General features: G+C 34.8%; 1 protein-coding gene across 1 annotated transcript in view; it reads left to right on the plus strand.

The window, feature by feature from the left end:
- Positions 1-18,662, plus strand: part of PKHD1L1 (PKHD1 like 1) — a 159,903-nt gene that overhangs the window by 11,112 nt on the left and 130,129 nt on the right. Inside the window, exons 3-12 of the mRNA XM_058698855.1 lie at positions 193-337; positions 1,280-1,388; positions 2,424-2,481; positions 4,054-4,147; positions 7,030-7,083; positions 7,703-7,776; positions 9,043-9,085; positions 12,958-13,028; positions 14,446-14,556; positions 17,920-18,009. Coding sequence (XP_058554838.1) covers positions 193-337; positions 1,280-1,388; positions 2,424-2,481; positions 4,054-4,147; positions 7,030-7,083; positions 7,703-7,776; positions 9,043-9,085; positions 12,958-13,028; positions 14,446-14,556; positions 17,920-18,009 — 849 coding nt within the window. The remainder of the gene's footprint in view (positions 1-192; positions 338-1,279; positions 1,389-2,423; positions 2,482-4,053; positions 4,148-7,029; positions 7,084-7,702; positions 7,777-9,042; positions 9,086-12,957; positions 13,029-14,445; positions 14,557-17,919; positions 18,010-18,662) is intronic.

The raw sequence follows: 18,662 nt of genomic DNA on the forward strand, positions 1-18,662 counted from the left end.
GAGAAATGAATTGAAAGCAATTTTTTATGCTTCCAAGGAGGATTATAATCTTGGGATAAATACAAAATAGGTTAACTGCTTACTTTAGTACTATTCCTTATTATTTATTGATGATTCAGTACTGAATGACAATTGTTAGATCTTTGAAAACAGAATTCCATTAATAATAATTCAGTGTTTTTACCTTTCCAGGTTTTGCTCAAGCAAACCAGTTTAACTATGGAGCTGATAATGCTGAGTTGGGTAACAGTGTGCAATTAGTTTCCTCTTTCCAATCATTTTCTTGTGATGTAGAAAAGGATTCAAGTCATTCAACTCAAATTACATGCTATACTAGGTATGTTTTATACTACCTTTAATAAGAATATCTTTCTCATATACATATTAGTTTTATATAGTTTTTTATATAATCTGGATATTAATAGTATTTTCTGATGATCAGCTGTCTTTATTTCATGTAGTTTAGACTATTTTATAACTTTATTATATTGAGTTGTAATGCTCTTTCCACATATTGGCACAATAAAATATATTCTAAATCTTCTCCCAGGTTATTATAGCTATTATCTTATCATTGTTGATCCCTTTTAGAAGATAAATGGCTACTATTAAATCATAATGATGCTCCTCAAAATAACAAAATTATGCTTTCCTGTCTGATTTGATTAATTTTGTTCAAAGTCTTGACATAATCATTAAGATTAAAGATGATCCTTTTGTAGAGTGACATTTCAAGTTCTTTACTATCAGCCCAAAATGATGTTTGTTATTAGCAACTTAGAGGAAAAAATTAATCATTATAAATGGCAACTTTTACTAATAAGACAGGTAGCATGTATTCTAGAGGATTTCATCTACATTGAACTTGTTGGCTATTTTTCAGCAGCAAAAACTTTCTTAGAAATTTGATCAAACTTTTTAAAAAGCAAATCATAGCATAACTGTACCAAGGTGACAATGATAGCGTTTCAAGTTATTATTCTTATATTTGTTAATACATTTGTTTTCCTCCTCAGTAAGCACCAGTGCACTTAGAATAAGCATTTGCCTGAGGTCCATGATGCTAGAATCTGCAGTACAGAGTTCAGGATGGACCTCTCTCCATAATATAGAATGGAATTCTAATAATATAGAATGAAATTTAGCTGTACGTCAATTAGAATTTTTGACACTTTGTTTTCAAAAATGACTTGTAGTCTGGGGCAGTATTTTTTATTGATGATATACATGAAATAAAAGGGTCATTGCATTCCTTATATGTTCTTCATTTGCTTTGCAGAGCAATGCCAGAAGGTTCCTACACCGTGAGAGTCAGTGTGGATGGGGTTCCTGTTACAGAAAGTAATACCTGCAGAGGTCGCCTTGACAGCTGGGCATGCACCTTCAATGTACATGGGATCTCCTCTTTAGCTTAACGGATAATCGATCTCGTGCTTGCTCTCTTGCAGAACTGGGCTTTTATTTTTTAATTTTACAGATTGTTATCTTTTCCACATTTAAAAAATATACTAGCAGGTAGCTAAGGATAACTTCACTCAGTTTTAATTATCTTCTATAGTAGTGGAATCTCTTTTATCATTTATTTGTTTCCCTCTTTAATTTTACTATTGAATTAAACTTTTAAACTTTAAATTGTTTCCTCACTCATACTCTGTTTTCTCTTTCTCCATTTCTACTCTTAGTTTGATTTTCCTTTTCTTATTGTCATTGGATTCACCTTCATTTTAAATAGCCTATTTTTCCTTTATTTATAATTTCTAATGTAAAGAGATGAAATATAACTGCACATACCATAGAAGTCATGCAAAATGTAATTACCCTATATAGAGTTATTTACAATAATACATTTCTTCTAAGGATAATCCATATATTTTTTAAAATTATGTGTGTCTATCAAAAGTATTAGAGTTTCCATCACCCTTGTGGGCTCCCTGGACTTCTGCTCTCTCCCAATTCCAATCATGTTTGTCACAATTCTTAAGAATTATACCTGCATTGCTCTAGAAAGTTATCATTAGCTTAGTTACTAAAGCTTACTTTGATGGACTTTTTCCAGGTTTTGCTTCTGTTTATGAAATATGCTTTGTTATTTTTTCTCCATTGGCTTAAATAAAAGGAGGCTTTCTGTAATTTTATTTCAGCAAATTCCTAAAAGTTGTTACCAGAGAACCTTATTACTAGGGTTTGACTTACACTGATAACGAAGGATGATTGAATGTGAAAATTCCAAGCTAAAAACATTTTGAAATGAAAGAAGATTTTTAGTGGCTAAGGAAAAGATCTTGAATCATCAGAATAATATTCTAAACTTTATTTTCTTATATGTAAAAAGATATATTTTGTCAGTCATATTATGGATATTGTTGAAATGTAAATAATGTAAGGAGCAGAGATATTAGCTTATTGACAGTATTATTTTACAGGCAAAAAGTTTCAGAACCCCAACAATAAAGAGCATCACACCTTTATCTGGAACTCCAGGTCTGTTATAAGACAGCCGAAATATTTTTTTTTGTTTTGTGGTCTTTAATTTTTAGTATATAAAATTATTATATCTGATAATTTATAAGTAATATCTTTTTTATTAAAGTATTTATTTATTTTGAGAGAGAGAGAGTGCACATGTGTGAGTCCGGGAGGGGCCGAGAGAAAGGAAGAGGGAGAATCCTAAGCAGGCTTCTCACTGTCAGTGCAGAGCCCAGCGCGTGGCTCAGACTCACAAACCGTGAGATCACGACTTGAGCCAATACCAAGTTGAACGCCAAACCGACTAAGCTATCCAGGTGCCCTAAATAACACATTTCTGATTGTACAATAGCTCTCAATATTGTCTCAAAAATGATTTTCAGTGGGTGCATATGAATCTGCTATAAAGTATTTATACCCCTATCGGACATTTAGCTGGCTTCCAGTTCATTATAGTTATAATTATACCAGTGTATAATCCCAACAGGAATATGTGAAAATACCCTTTTCTATACTCTTGACAATTTTAAGTACTAAGTTTTTTCAAGTATTTATATGAAAAATATAGTAGCTTATTTCTAATTTTTCCAGTTCTTGATTTATGCAGTTAAATTTACTCATTTATGGGGCGCCTGGATGGCTGAGTCAGTTGGACGTCCAACTTCGGCTCAGGTCATGATCTCTCAGTTTGTGAGTTCAAGCCCCACGTTGGGCTCTGTGCTGACAGCTCGGAGCCTGGAGCCTGCTTCGGGTTCTGTGTCTCCTCTCTCTGCCCCTCCCCAACTGTGCTCTGTCTCTCTATGTCTCTCAAAAAATAAATAAATGTAAAACAAAAATAAAAAAAAATTACTCATTTATGTATATTTATTGACCATTTGCATTTCTTCTTTTATAAATTACTTGTTCATCACATTGGTTTAACTTAATGCTAGTCAATTTTTCCATATTAAGTTACAAAAATTCTTTATATTTTAAAGATATATATATCTTTATGTGGAAAGTATTTTTTTTAATTTACCATTTACTTTTAAATTTCATTAATGGTTTTTCCTGTCATTAAGACATTTTTTATTTTGTAAATTAAATCTATAGCTCTTAACCATTGTCATTCCTTCATTCATTTTATGCTGTAGAAGGCTGTACCACCCCAAATTATATAGATATTTTATAAATTTGTACTTATTTTTCAAGAGTTTTTATGGTTTTAGTTTTATATTTAATTTTTATTTCTCTTAGGATTTATTTATTTTTTTTGGTAGAGATCTTATTTATTTTTTCAAATATGTTATTCATGACCCAGGCAGTATTTATTGAATAATTCATTCTGTTTTTCATGAAAAACTGCTTTAATAAATACTTTAATAAATACTATCTATAAATACTTACAGATAGTGCTTTAATACCATAAATACTCATGTTTTATTGTATTTGCTAGAACTTTCAGAACAATGGTAAACAATAGTGATGAACATGGGATATAAGTATCTGGATGCCTGTTTTATTGGGAATACCTCTGATGTTGGGTATTAAGTGTATGGGTGTATGGATAGATAATCTTACACAGATTTTTTTGTTTGTTTGTTTTAGGCACACTAATAACTATCCAAGGCAGAATCTTCACTGATGTCTACGGAAGTAATACTGCATTAAGCTCAAATGGGAAAAATGTTAGGATTTTGAGGTAAATTTTTGATGTGGAAACATATGCTTATCATGGTATTTCATGATGTGATATTCCAAAATAAATGGGTCCAATGATATTAAAATCACTACAATGTGATGGGATTAAGCAGTGTATTTTCAGCCATATTATAGGAAGAAAAGTAGATTATTAGGTGATTCATCCATCAGCATGGAAGCAAAGGGCTAATATGCCATTCTTTTTTGGTTTGATGTAACTCTTTTTTTTTCTTTGATGGATATTATTAATGGAAGGAACATGGAGGTAAGTTCAATAGTAGTTGAGTTAGTCATAGAACTTTATTACTGGATAACTTGTTACCTAATCTAACTGCCTCAATTTGTATATATATGTAGCTGTGTAGCTTGGAGGTTTATAGCTTAGTCAAGATCAGCGGGATGGGGGAAGACGGGGGGAACCGAAGCCTCCTAACATGCAGTTTGGCCCTTTTTCTTCTACACCATGGTGCATGGGAGAGTGCTGAAACTGAAAATAGTAACTTATAGTGACAGTGTAGGATTTGAACACTGGTTCCTCTGTTTACCAGCTATGGACCAGATGGTAATATTGGCTACTTACCTAATATCAAGAAATAATTGTCCACATTTTGGACCAGAAACTAGCATTATCTTTCTGTAGCATAGGTGTGCTACACCTATTTCAGTCCTGCCTTGGAAGACATAAAGCCCTCTTCATTTGCTATAGAAGGAAGTACAGAATCAGTACTATGGCTTTGAAGAGGCTCCATGCTTATCGAATACATGTATAAAATGGATAAATAAATTAGATAACAGTTCATACAGCAATTAGAGGTTTTTTTAAATACTGAAAAGGTGATATATATGTATACACACATATGAGTATATAACTGTGTAAAGCAAGTAATTTGAAAGGTTTTACTAAATGAAACAAAGGTAATTTAGGTAGCATTCTGTGAGGTAGAACTCAAATCACATTTGTATGTATGTGTAATACTCTGAAAATGTTTATATTGTTTCCTTACATATAATAAAATAAGTACTAAATAGAGAAAAAAGTACTTAACATTTTGTATAGATAGTTTAGCATAAAGATTTTGTTTGCTTCCATATAGTTGAATGCCATGAATGGCTTATATTCTAATTCTTAGATGGTATTTTCTAAGTCATCCTTTCGTATAATAATGCCAGGAAATAGAAAGCTTAACCTTCAAGAAGATTCCTTTTTTCGCAATTGTAGCTGAAATTTCTTGTGTTTAGTACAGGGGAATGGATAGAAATTATTTCATGAAATCACAGGACTGCAGTCAGCAGCGACCTAGAGATCAGGCTACCTAGTCCTTATATTCTGGAGACCCTGAGATACTATATATAAATGTAGAAAAACTTTTCACACATCTATTGATGTGAGAGGTTAAGAAGGTCTTAGAACTGCATTTATCTCATTTCTACCATCTTAATTGTGACACCAAGTACCCCCAAAGCAGTTTACTGGGCTTGATTCCCTTAGCAGGGAGCAGTGGCCATGTTCTGAGCAGGAAGTCAAGACACCAAGGTGTTTAAGCTGCTTCTGCTTCTCACAGGTCTTGTCAATTCAGCCTCATCTCCAAACTCAGATGAGGTACAAATTATAGAGGACACACAAATAACTAACGGACTTGGTACCCACTAAGGAGATTTTGGTATAAAAGATAAGATGGAAAAAATTTTATATATTTAAGGCCAAATAGGGTAGTAATCCCACTGATAGACAAATCCAGATCACTGTGGGAATCACTGGGCATGGTTAAGAGCACCTGCTGGAGTCCAACTGCCTGGGTTTGAATCCCAAATCTATTCCTTATGGCTGTACGCTTAAGCAAGCTACTTAACCTTCCTGCCTCAGTTTTTTCATCTATAAAATGGAAGAGTAATAGTTACTAACCCATAAGATGGTTGTAAGGATTAAACATAGTAAGTGCCTATAGGTGTTCGCTGCTAAATTTATTATTTAGATGCAATAAAGTGGGAGGTTAGAAGGAGAATATGAATCCATAAATCTCATACTGGGTACAGTAATTCAGTGTACTTGTATTACAAACCTAATGTAATGATAAAAGATTAGTGTGTAAGAGTATATTAAAAAGTGTAAAGTTCTCTGCAAACTCAAGTCCTAACTTTAAGAGTTCATGTTTGTATCTGCACTTACTTTGAATTTGGGATTTGTTGGCATGGAACCTGGGTGGTTTGTTCTGAGTGCAGCAAAGAATACAGTACCAGTCATGCCTGCAGGCTTCCAATAGCATCGGGGTCTGTCATCCTTAAAGCAGTAGGTTGACCTGGTCATCTAGGGAAATGCACAGGCAGATGTTTCCCTCAAGGCTAACCCTGCCTCTTCTCAGCTTTTTATTTCCATTCCAGTGGCATTGAGGATGTTAGTTCTTTTCATCCTGATTACTCTGTGGGGTTTCTGCTGTGGACCTTGTGTAATTCCTACCTGTAGGAATTAAAGGAACATACTTTGTATTACAAAACACAAAATTCTGTTTTGTATTTGACTTAATTGAACTTCTGATGGAAGAGTTCCCATTATCTGTTTCCACATTTTCTGTTCCTGTGGTATTATAACTTTCTAACACACCAAATGTATTATGATTATCATGTTTGTTATCAGGTCTTTCCCAGTTAGAATGTCAGTCCCACAAGGGCAAGATTTTTGTTTTATTCCCTGATGTGTGCCAGTATCTACAGCAGAGACTGCAACATAATAGATGTACAATAGGTGTTTGTTGAATGAATGAGCGATGGATAATAATAAGTGATTGTGAGAAAAATATAAGGTGTCAGCGAGCTTAGTCGGAGGAGAGCATTTTGAAATGACTTACTAAACATAACTTGATCTTTTCCAATAAAATATTTATACAGAGTTTATATTGGAGGAATGCCCTGTGAGCTTCTCATACCACAATCTGATAATTTGTAAGTAATTCAAATAATTTTATTTAGAATATGAATAGTAGGTATAAACATGCCAGTGTAAATAGTAATATCTAGCAATACTGTATAGTTGAATACTCTAAAATACAGTTAAAATTATAATATTTTGTACGGTAAATCAGCAGTCATTTATATAGTTAGATGTAACCTGATATCCCCTATTGTCTCCAGTACAGTATGATATGAACGACTATTTAGATTAGTATGTTTTAGGATATTTTGAGAAATATCTGTGTCAAATGACTATTTCATTTGGTAGTATTTAAAAATATTTAAAAGGAATATCAATGGGGATAGCCAAGTTAACTACAAAATAATTATAAACTGAAGCTTTATTCAAGTATCTTCAACCAAGGCTGGGAAATATTTTCATTTTACAGAAATTTTTGTTGTAGCAACAGTTTCTGTCCTGATAGATATTCTAAAGTCCATAAGATGTTTTCAAGGAAACACAGTTATTTTATTTTATTTTACTTTATTTTATTTTATTATTTATTTGACAATAAATGGATCTTTATTATATAGATCCTTAAGGGAAATACAGTATTTAAGAACTCTATTGTCAATCTAAACTTTGTAATTAACATATATATTTTATTAGGTATGGTCTAAAACTAGATCATCCAAATGGAGACATGGGTTCTATGATTTGTAAGACGACTGGAACCTATATTGGTAAATGTTGATCATCATTCTTCATAATTCTCAGAAATGCCTGACTGACTCTGTTTCCTTGTTTCATATTCTCTTAGACCTCCCCTGCCCCTTCATCCCTTTCTTTTCAACATTTCCTCTTTACCTTGGCTTCTTTTCAGTTTCATGTAGGCATGTATAAATTACCTTTTTCCTAAGGTTTACATTGAGGGTAAACTTCAGATTTCTTTTTTTTTTATTCTTCTGTCATCCAGAAAATTACATTACTAATTTAGCTGTTTTCCCTTTAGCCTTAATTTTTATGTTGTTTTTTTTCCCCCTTGGTCTATGTACTCCAGGCACATAAATCTTTCCGTTCTTTTTTTCCAGTTTTATATCGACATAGATCACTATGTAAGTTTAAGGCATACAACTTGATGGCTTGATACTCACATATTGTGAAATGATTGCCACAGTAGGTTCAGCTAGCATCCATTATAATCTTTAGTTCTAGAATGAGCTTCACTTCATTCTGTCTCAGAGCCTTAACAAGCCTCCTCCCATCTTGAGAATTTCCGATAAAATGTCATGTCTTCAAAACAGCCTTCACTGATGCCCTGCCTTCCACTCTCAAAGTTCACTCTCCTTCTCTTTGATAGCTTTATCACAATTTTTAGCTCTCTGTGTCATTGCGCTTGGCTCTTTCCTCTACTGCACAATATGCTCAGTTTGGAGAACTGAGAGCTCACCCTGCGTCTCTCATCTCCCTAGCAGAGTGTCTCCCCCAAATAAATAGCTGTTGAATGAATCAAGGAAATTTGAGGGGTATATGGTTATGCATATGTTCTTTTATCATCCTTCATTCATTATTATATTTTGTCAGGTTTTTCTAGTTATATTTTTAAAAAATTTAAGTTTATTTATTTTTAAGAGGGAGAGAGTGTGTGAGTGGGGCACAGGCAGAGAGAGAGGGGGACAGAAGATCTGAAGCAGGCTCTGTGCTGACAGCAGAGAGCCTGATGTGGGGCTCGAACTCACGAACCATGAGATCATGACCTGAACTGAGGACAGACACTTAACCGACTGAGCCTCTCAGGCACCCCTCTAGTTACAATTTTGAGACATCTTAGTGTGTATATTTTAAAATACTTCTTTCAGATAATGTCTTTGAGGATTAATAAATGGTTGTGTAATTACAGTTTTAATTTTAAATGTCTTTACTTTGGTTTTAAATCAGCTTTATAATGTATAGTTATTGTTCTCCTGTGATTGGGAATTTAATTGATTGTGTATTTTAATTAATTCCAGGTCATCACAATGTCAGCTTCATCTTGGATAGTGATTATGGAAGGTAGGTCATTTTGTAAATAATAATTTTCATAATTGAGTCAACTGGGTAAATAAAATAAAAGTATATATTTACTTTGTGCTATAGATCCAGAGATTAAAGAACGGCTAATCACTTCCTTCTCCCAAATTAATGTTTAAGGGGTCCGTAACTCCCTTTCTCCAGTTTGTATCTCAGACACAGCCTTTCAACTGTTGGGAAATCTGGCATTACCTAAAACAACAAAATAAATCTTTGATTGTGATATTGAAAAGGGTTCTTTTATGTCTTACAGCTTTTCTGACTTAATTGTAATTCTTTTGATAACTGAATAGTTCAGTTTTGATGTGAACTAATGTAAGAGTAAATAAAATCCCACAGTTAATATTATCGCATAAAGGTATTCATTTAAAGCATCAAGACATACAGAGTGATGAAAGATGGCAGTTACAGCTCTCAATTGTCCATCTTAGCACCAATGTTAATCACTTATAATCATGATTTTTAATAAAGCTAGAAATCATCTTGGAATCAATCAAGATTTTATTTACTCTTAACATTAGTTCACATCAAAACTGAACTATTCGGTTATCAAAAGAATTACAATTAAGTCAGAAAAGCTGTAAGACCTAAAAGAACCCTTTTCAGTATCACAGTCAAAGATTTACTTGTTGTTTTAGGTAATGCTAGATTTCCCAACAGCTGAAAGGCTGTGTCTGAGGCACAAATTGGAGAAAGGGAGTTATATGTAGATATCCTACATCCTAATTTCACTAAGAAAGACTACCATATGTTTATAGAAATATCAGAATATGCAAATCTCAACACATGTTGCAAACCTCATATTACAGATAATAAAGAACATTTAGTCGCAGGCATGGTACTAAGCACTTTACATATATTGTCTAGTTGAATTCTCCCAAAGAACCTATGAAATTGAGTGTTACCATCTCCCCTGTGTTGCACACTGGGAACAATGAGACTCAGGAATGTTGAGTAATTTGCCCACGGATATTCAGCCAGTTGGAAGGAGTGCTGGAATGTGAACCCACACAGCTTAACTCCAGCCTCTGAGCATTCCGTTCCAGTGCTCTGCAAAGAGTGGTGGAGGGTTACAGCCATAGAACCACATTGGATCACTACGTAACATCCTGATCCAGAATTCTTTGACCATGGCAGGATTACCCCACCTCTCTGTGCATTTGTAAATGTGTGGGACATTTGTTGGCTGTCACACTAACTGGGGCATGCTAATGGCCTTTTATGGGCAGGACCAAGATGTGCCAAACCTAAATGAATTATTCTGCCCAATGTATCATAGTGTCTTCCAATGAGAAAATGAGCCAGTTAACAGAAATCCAAATAAATCATACTATCAAGCCATCCAATACTAACATAGCTGTAGTAGATCAATAATAGGATAAGTCTTTTGATTTCTTTTTTGTTTCTGAAGAGAGATGAATGATTAGAAAAGATTGAAAAAAGATGAAAAAGATTGAGAAGAATGGCAATATTACAATCAAAGTAGGTGTTATTCCTCACAGACTGCAAAATAAGGATGATGTTTGATCCTTTCATGCATAGAACCGTAATTGAGTTGGTGAGACCAAATCCATTATCATTGTATTTGAGGATCATCTGGTTCCAGACATCCAGAAGGAATAGGTTTATAACAAAGTGATGATTGGATTGCATACTTTATTATAGACCAATATAGACTGGACCAAAACCATGAAGAATATTATTCAAGGGCAGACCATAGTGGATGGCATGTAAATGGTACTATGACTCACTGTTGTGATTTCCATGGGGCAAATGACATAGTGTCCCATGATTTACCAGCTTTTTTTTTCAGCAGGGACAGTACCTACATATGTATATAGGCAATAGGATTTTATTGAAAAAATTAGAAAATCATGTTAGAAGCAGTAATTACTGAGTTTTAAATGATTTCTTGAAACGTGTTTGCTTTTTTTTAATGCCACTGTCATTCTTCTTCAGGTGAAAAAGATGAATTCTTAGTTCTGAGTCTGTGTGAAAGGTATTAATTACCAAATCCGTCATAGATTTCTCAGAGAAATAATTATCTAAAAATAGGTTTGAGTGATCAAGCTTGAATGTGATTGATAAGTATATATAAATCAGCATGTTGCATTAACATGCCCTGAAACTTTCAATTTTAAAAAGCCAGCAAATTTGCACATAATATAGGCAAAAATATTGCTTAAAATAGTTGATTCTGTGATCTTGGTGTATAATTCCTTTTTTTTTTAAAGCCAGTAGCTTTTCTTTTGTATTAATGCCTCAGAATTGAGGAAACTGTGTTTCTATATAAAACAATCTTAGGACTTTAAGATAACTGGTAAAAATATGGCATATACTTTTTAAAAGCCCAGTTTTATGATTACATGGCATTAAAAAGTTAAATCATTTTATAAATTAAAAAATCCATATTTTACAAATTTCAGGAGTCTTCCTGAATATCAAATGAACCAATTAAAGACCATCGTGGCTTCCATTCTCTATTTCTTTTAATAGTTCACCTTCTCTCCTCTATTACCCCAAGTTCAAACAACAGCTGTTCCAAACTGATAAGGTTCAGATGAGGCTGCCTTAATTGAGAAATGCCTAGTCATTATCAATGAATTAGTGAAAATCATCTCAGTGTCATACCAAATAAATTACATTCACATTTTATTTCAGGAGGCAATTTTCCCACCAACTTAAGAAGCAGGGTTAATTTTTCAGATGCAGGATCTGGCCACAGACAATATTTTTGGAGTTGGCATCATTTCAGATCTTTGAGAAATCAATTGAAAGGCTTATAGCATACAACCATGAATCCAGTATGAACTTCTTAAATAACTAATTTAGCATTCAGTATTTGCAGAGACCCTTTAGTCTTGCAAATGTGGATCATAGTGCTTGGGTCAGATTTGTAGTTTACTGCTGGTCTCAACCACAAGATTTGCCTTATCCTTTTAGATTCTAGTTTGGTGTGTTAGAAATATAATGAATGGGCTTTCAGTCTTAATACTTGAATTTCTTAACTTCTCTAATTATGAATTACATTGAGGTAACTAAGGGAACAGCATTTAACTTCTAGGATCGGATTCCTTACCGTCCATGCTCTCCAGGCTATGAAAGTGCAAATCTTATGTCTGTCAAAAAATGTGAAGAAGTTCTATGTTTGTGAAGGGTGACTTAACTCTGGTGCGTTACTGTTAATCTGCTTTCATTCATTGTGCTTTCATGCAGATTAGTGAGTGGCAGGAGAAGAGAACTGTGTAGGATACAGGATAGGAGCCAGAGGTCAGGACTCAACTTGCCTGACTTCAAATTCTATTTCTACCACTTACTCCCCATGTGATTTTGAGTAACAGAAGTGGATTCTCTGACTTGTACCTACCTCATGGGGTTAATGTAAGGATAAAATGGCATAATAAGTTTAAAGCTTAAAAAATCTTAGATTAAAAGCTTAAAAACCTTAGCATGATATCTGATAAGTGTTCAGTAATGTTAGTTACTCTGATGTCAAATGGGTTATAAGAGAGGAGAGACAAGGGCCGTCAACACAAGAGACTGCATGAAGGGTGATCCTATTTTTTTACATTAATATGAATTCTTTACTGAGGTATAATTTGCATATAATAAAATGTACATAATTTAAGTGTGCAGTGTAGTAAGTTCTGACAGATGACTACTTGATTTGTATACTGTTATATTTATGTAACCAATAAGTACATCAAGATATAGAACAATTTTTATCTTCCCAAAATGTTCTGTCCAGCTCTTTTGCAAATTATGACATGATTTATATCACTAAAAAAATAACATTTTCCTAAAGTAAAGTTTATTTTAAAGTAAGGATTTTTACTTTTTTTTTTTTTACACAGGAGTTTCCCACAAAAAATGGCATATTTTGTTTCTTCTCTAAATAAAATTTCAATGTTTCAAACATATGCAGGTATGTGACCTGTGTGTGTGTGTGTGTGTGTGTGTATGTGTGTGTGTGACAGAGAGAAAGAATGAGAGGGACAGAAGGGGGATATGTGTGCTTTCATCAAATCGAAGATAATAATGATTTAAGGGAACTATATTAATTTATGTATTGCTAAGAAAGGAAAAGCACACAAGATGGGGAGCCTAATAGGAAGCCCTGACATTAAGCTAAGTCCCTGAAAACTATATTTTAATATTTATTTATTTTTGAGGCAGGGAGAGAGAATGTGAGTGGAGGAGGAGGGTCAGAGAGAGAGGGAGACACAGAATCTGAAGCAGGCTTCAGGCTCAGCACAGAACCAACGTGGGGCTTGAACTCACAAACCGTGAGATCATGACCTGAGCTGAAATTGGACGGTTAATGGACTAAGCTACCCAGGCACCCCTGAAAACTATATTTTAAATAGAAGGTTGAAAAACCAAGGGAAAGACAGAAGAGAAATTTGCATGTCTCTGCTTGGGCTGTGGGTTGAGGGAGGAAAAAAAATTCTCCACTGTCAGTTTAATCTACGAGGCAGTACTCTCAGATTTATGGTCTCGGTATGGTCCAAAAGAATCCTCAAGCAGATTATAATTTATTGTAATTTACAGAAATCTCAGGTTGGTAGACTCCTAGGAGAGTGTCAAAAGCAAACACAAACCCTCCTGGAAGAATTACACTTCATTCCAGGTCAGGAGTGATTGATGGAATGGCACGTTCAGATTTCAGAGATGTTCAAACGTGAAGAAAAGTGTCTTGGAATCAATCACATATGACATATCCTGGCTTTTTCTATTTAATGTGAAACTCATATGTAAAAATACAAAGAACTTTGATAGATAGAACTAATAAGAATAAATTTCAATAAGAATCTACCATATATCATGCACTGGCTATTTTACTAATATACCTAAAATTTTTATATATGAAGCCAGAAGACTTCCAATCATAGTTAATGCATTACCGTATGAGAAAAATACAAATATAAGATGTTGGCCCAGAAATAGAAGAAAAACTTATTATTTAAGAGCATAGGGGTAAAGAGGCTGTTCTCTTGCCTTCCTGTGTTTTTTCTTTGTTTGAATCAAACAACTCTGCTCAGCCCAGGTTTTCCTTAATTTCTGCATCCTCCATTACCAGTATCTCTTTAGTACCAGTCAGCACTAAAGACTGGTTCCCACGAGATGTAGGTCTCTGTGAGAGCCATATTAATTGTCCTTTTTGCAGGGTTGCACCAGAGACCAAATTGAAACATTTAATTCATTCATTTAGTAATCCAGTGCCTGTGCTGTGCTATGTGCCAAGGCTAGGTAATCTAGAAAATTTATAAAACTCAAGCATTTGGGTTTATGTGTAATGTTCATGAAATTTTATTTAATGTGTTTCTCCTCCCTCTCTCCAGAGGTCACTATGATTTCCCCATCACGAGGAAGCATTCAAGGTGGCACCATGCTAACAATAAGTGGACGATTCTTTGATCAGACAGATTTCCCAATCAGAGTTCTAGTTGGAGGTATTTTTTATGACTTTTAATATATTACATTATAAGAATAGATCCTGGCTTTTAAATAATTTGTAAGCAGAATAATAGTCTTTTTTCAATTAATGTCTTACATTTATTTAAGTTTATTTATTTATTTTGAGAGAGAGCGCGAGCTTAAGCCAGGGAGGGGGAGAGAGAGAAAGAATCCCAAGCAGGCTCTGCGTTGTCAGCAGAACTGTGACATCATGACCTGAGTAGAAACCCAGAGTTGGACACTTAACTGACTGGGCTGCCCAGGCACCCCCTTAATGTCTTACTTTTAAAGCTGAGTATTTTCACATGGGCATTTGGTTTTGGGGCTTGATACTTTTCCCATTGCTACTTTTCAGTGAGGGCTATTTCTTGCAGCCTTACCTGACCAGGACTTGGGCTCTGAGTTCATCACCAAAGGACATTGTGTGGGAGCATCGTAGTTGCCATCCACAAATTCCCCACCATACTTTGAGACACATATACCCTCTATTTAGCAAACTTTTTTTTTTTAAATTTTTTTTTTCAACGTTTTTTATTTATTTTTGGGACAGAGAGAAACAGAGCATGAACGGGGGAGGGGCAGAGAGAGAGGGAGACAGAATCGGAAACAGGCTCCAGGCTCCGAGCCATCAGCCCAGAGCCTGACGCGGGGCTCGAACTCACGGACTGCGAGATCGTGACCTGGCTGAAGTCGGACACTTAACCGACTGCGCCACCCAGGCGCCCCTATTTAGCAAACTTTTAAATGCCTTTCTTGAACTGTTGTATAATTCTCAGGGGGTTGGTTATGGGGAAATGTAAAGTACATGGGGATACTCTTCTCATTCCCTTTTCACTGACTGTGTTTTATCTGGACATCAGGAATCACTGATGATGTTGGCTTTGGAAAGAGCATTAATGTGTTCTATCTTTACAAATGTACATAGGGCTTGGTTCTCTTGTTATACATCATTTTTATGTGTCTGGTTGAGACCAGTTCAAGGCAGGGAGCTGTGTAGCTCAAAAAGGAGATAGAGGATGAATGTAATAGAGGGGATCTGCCCACTTTGTCATAATGATCTTACCTACCTTGATGAGCAGAGGACTGCATGTCTGCCCATGCAATTGGGTACATACTTTTTCTGATACAGCCCTCTGCCATGGTACTTTCTACTTGTAAGGAATATACCCATGAGCCAACCAAAATGTGATTTGAAGAAAAGAAATTAATATAAAATAACCTCATCTAACATTTATATCTCTATCTCTATGAATCCTTACTGGTCACCTGCATAAATATTAAAACTGAGGCAATAAGATTTTTAAATATCATGTATGTTATTTTGAAGTTTATATATAAATATGTTTCAAATATTAAAACCAAGAACATAAAATATTTTTAATTTATATACTGTGCTTTAGGATCTGATATTGTGATACAGTTGACATGCAAATATAACTATAGCATGCTAAATTTTTATGGTACTTCATTGCCATTAATGTGGCAACCAGGTTTAAGATTTTAAATCCTCAGTAATTCCTTTTTCTTTTAACTTGTTACTTTTTTTAAAAGGTGGGGTTTTTTTTTGCATTTTTTAAAATATAATTTATTGTCAAATTGGTTTCCATACAACATCCAGTGCTCATTCCAACAAGTGCATGCCTTAATCCCCATCAACTATTTAACCCATCCCCCATCCACCTCTCCTCTGGTAACCATCAGCTTGTTTTCAATAGTTAAGAGTCTGTTTCTTGGTTTGCCCCCCCCCCTCTGTTTTCCCTTTGCTTGGTGGTTTTTCTCTTAAATTCCACATATGAGTGAAATTATATGGTATTTGTTTTTCTCTGACTTATTTTGCTTAGCATAATACTCTCTAGCTTCATCCGCGTCATTTCAAATGACAAGATTTCATTCTTTTTATGGCTGGGTAATATTCCAGTGTGTGTGTGTGTGTGTGTGTGTGTGTGTGTGTGTGTGTGTGTATACCATCTCTACTTTATCTTTTCATCACTTGATGGACACTTGGTCTGTTTCCATAATTTGGCTATTGTAGATAATGCTGATATAAACATTGGGGTGCATGTATCCCTTTGAATTAGTATTTTTGTATTCTTTGGGTAAGTACCTAGTAGTGCAATTGCTGGATCATAGGATAATTTTTTTTTTAACATTTTGAGGAATCTTGTTCTGTTTTCCAGAGTAGCTGCATCAATTTGCATTCCCACCAACAGTGCAAGAGGTTTCCCCTTTCTCCACATCCTTGCCGATAGCTGTTTCTTGTGTTGTTGATTTTAGCCATTTGACAGGTGTGAGGTGATATTTCATTGTAGTTTTGATTTGTATTTCGCTGCTGATGAATGATGTTGAGCATCTTTCCATTGGTCTTTTGGCCATTTGTGTGTCTTCTTTGGAAGAGTGTCTATTTGTGTCTTCTGCCCACTTTTTAATTGGATTGTTCATTTTTTGGGTGTTGAGAAATCGTCAGTAATTTCTTGAAAATAATGATTTGTTTATGTATCTTTCCCTTGCTCCAAACAAAATGGGCTAAGTTGGTTTAATATACTGTTCAAATGCACTGTTTTCTAGTTCAATTACCTTGCATTCACAGAGCGTTCAAAATCACGACAGGTAGTGTTGAAGTATGTTTTCCAGGCCACCAGGCAGGACTTGGAAAAGATACCTTCCTCCATTTGCTAACCCTTGCCTCACTTTTCATGGGCTGTGATTCCCATGTCAGTAAATACTTAATGGACTCACCTTACATTAGGCTCTGACTGTGAGGAACACTTGGAAGTCTAAACCATAGACTCTTTGTTCAATTCAAATTGTGCTTATGTATAAGTATAATCATTCTCATTTAGACCCTGTCTGTTTTGGTTTCAGTCTGCCTGTGAAAATACCATTTACAAATTATTATCTCTGTTGTTTTCATTTGGAGAACTTGGACTATAGGGCCATTTTATTTATTTATCTTACCTAAGAGGGCTGGGATCATCTGCTATTGCAGATTCTGAACATCATGAGTTTATTCAGCACCTTTTCTGTAGGAGACAAAATAGAAAGCTTCACTTTGGACTCAGAGTGAAATCTCTTACAGTGACATAGTTTTATCATTTTTTAAAAATTTGTTTCTCAGAAATTACAAAATTTTCTAACTCAGGCTTGTGATGTTTTGCCAGGAAAACATTACCATGTAAAAGTATGACAATTAATGAGTGATGAGCTTTCATGGAGAACATATAAAGGAAATGAAGAACCCCTAGCTTTGTTTCTTTGCTTATGCAACTTGGTTTTTATCAAAAAAGTATTTCAAGATAAGCTGATTGTGATTTACATTATGGAGCTCTGTAGTAATAGCTTTACACCTTGCTTCTTCCTAGGCCAAGCCTGTGATATTTTGAATGTCACAGAAAATAGCATATGCTGCAAGACACCCCCTAAACCTGATGTTCTCAGAACTGTATATCCAGGTAAGTTACCAGAAGAGAGAACAGCCATTTCTGCATTTATGTAAGAAGACATATATCATTAGGGCTTTAGTACATTCAGGCTGCTAAAACAGAACACCATAGACCAGGTAGCATATAAACAACCAACATGTGTATCTTACAGCTCTGGAGGCTGGGAAGTCCCAGATCATGGTACCAGCAGATTGGATGAAGGCCTGCCTCCTCATAGATGGCACCTTCCTGGGTCTAGAGAGCTCTGTGGGGCCTCTGTTATAAGGACTCTAATCCCATTTATGAAATTAGGTCCAATCTCATGACCTAAACAACCTCCCAAAGGCCCCCCCTGCTAATAACATCACATTGGGCATTAGGTTTCATTATACAAGTTTTGGAAGGGATACAAATATTCAGCCCATAACAATTAGTAACAAAAAATATTTGAACTATTTAGAATTTGTGGTGAGAATTATAATAAATTTCTTCCTAGTTTTTGGATCAGGAAATATTTGCATTAAAATAGCTGCATCAAAGCTGCACCAAATTCCTCAGACACCCTACTGAAAACAACACATCTCTATTGAATGAGTTCAGTGGTGAGTTTATTTAAAATTAAATGAGATTACTAAATGTTGGTGCAGGCTACATGGAAATTGTATGAATGCCTTTCTGTGGTT

The sequence above is a fragment of the Neofelis nebulosa genome, chromosome 14 (assembly GCF_028018385.1).
Source record: "Neofelis nebulosa isolate mNeoNeb1 chromosome 14, mNeoNeb1.pri, whole genome shotgun sequence".
NCBI classification, from domain to species: Eukaryota; Metazoa; Chordata; class Mammalia; order Carnivora; family Felidae; genus Neofelis; species Neofelis nebulosa.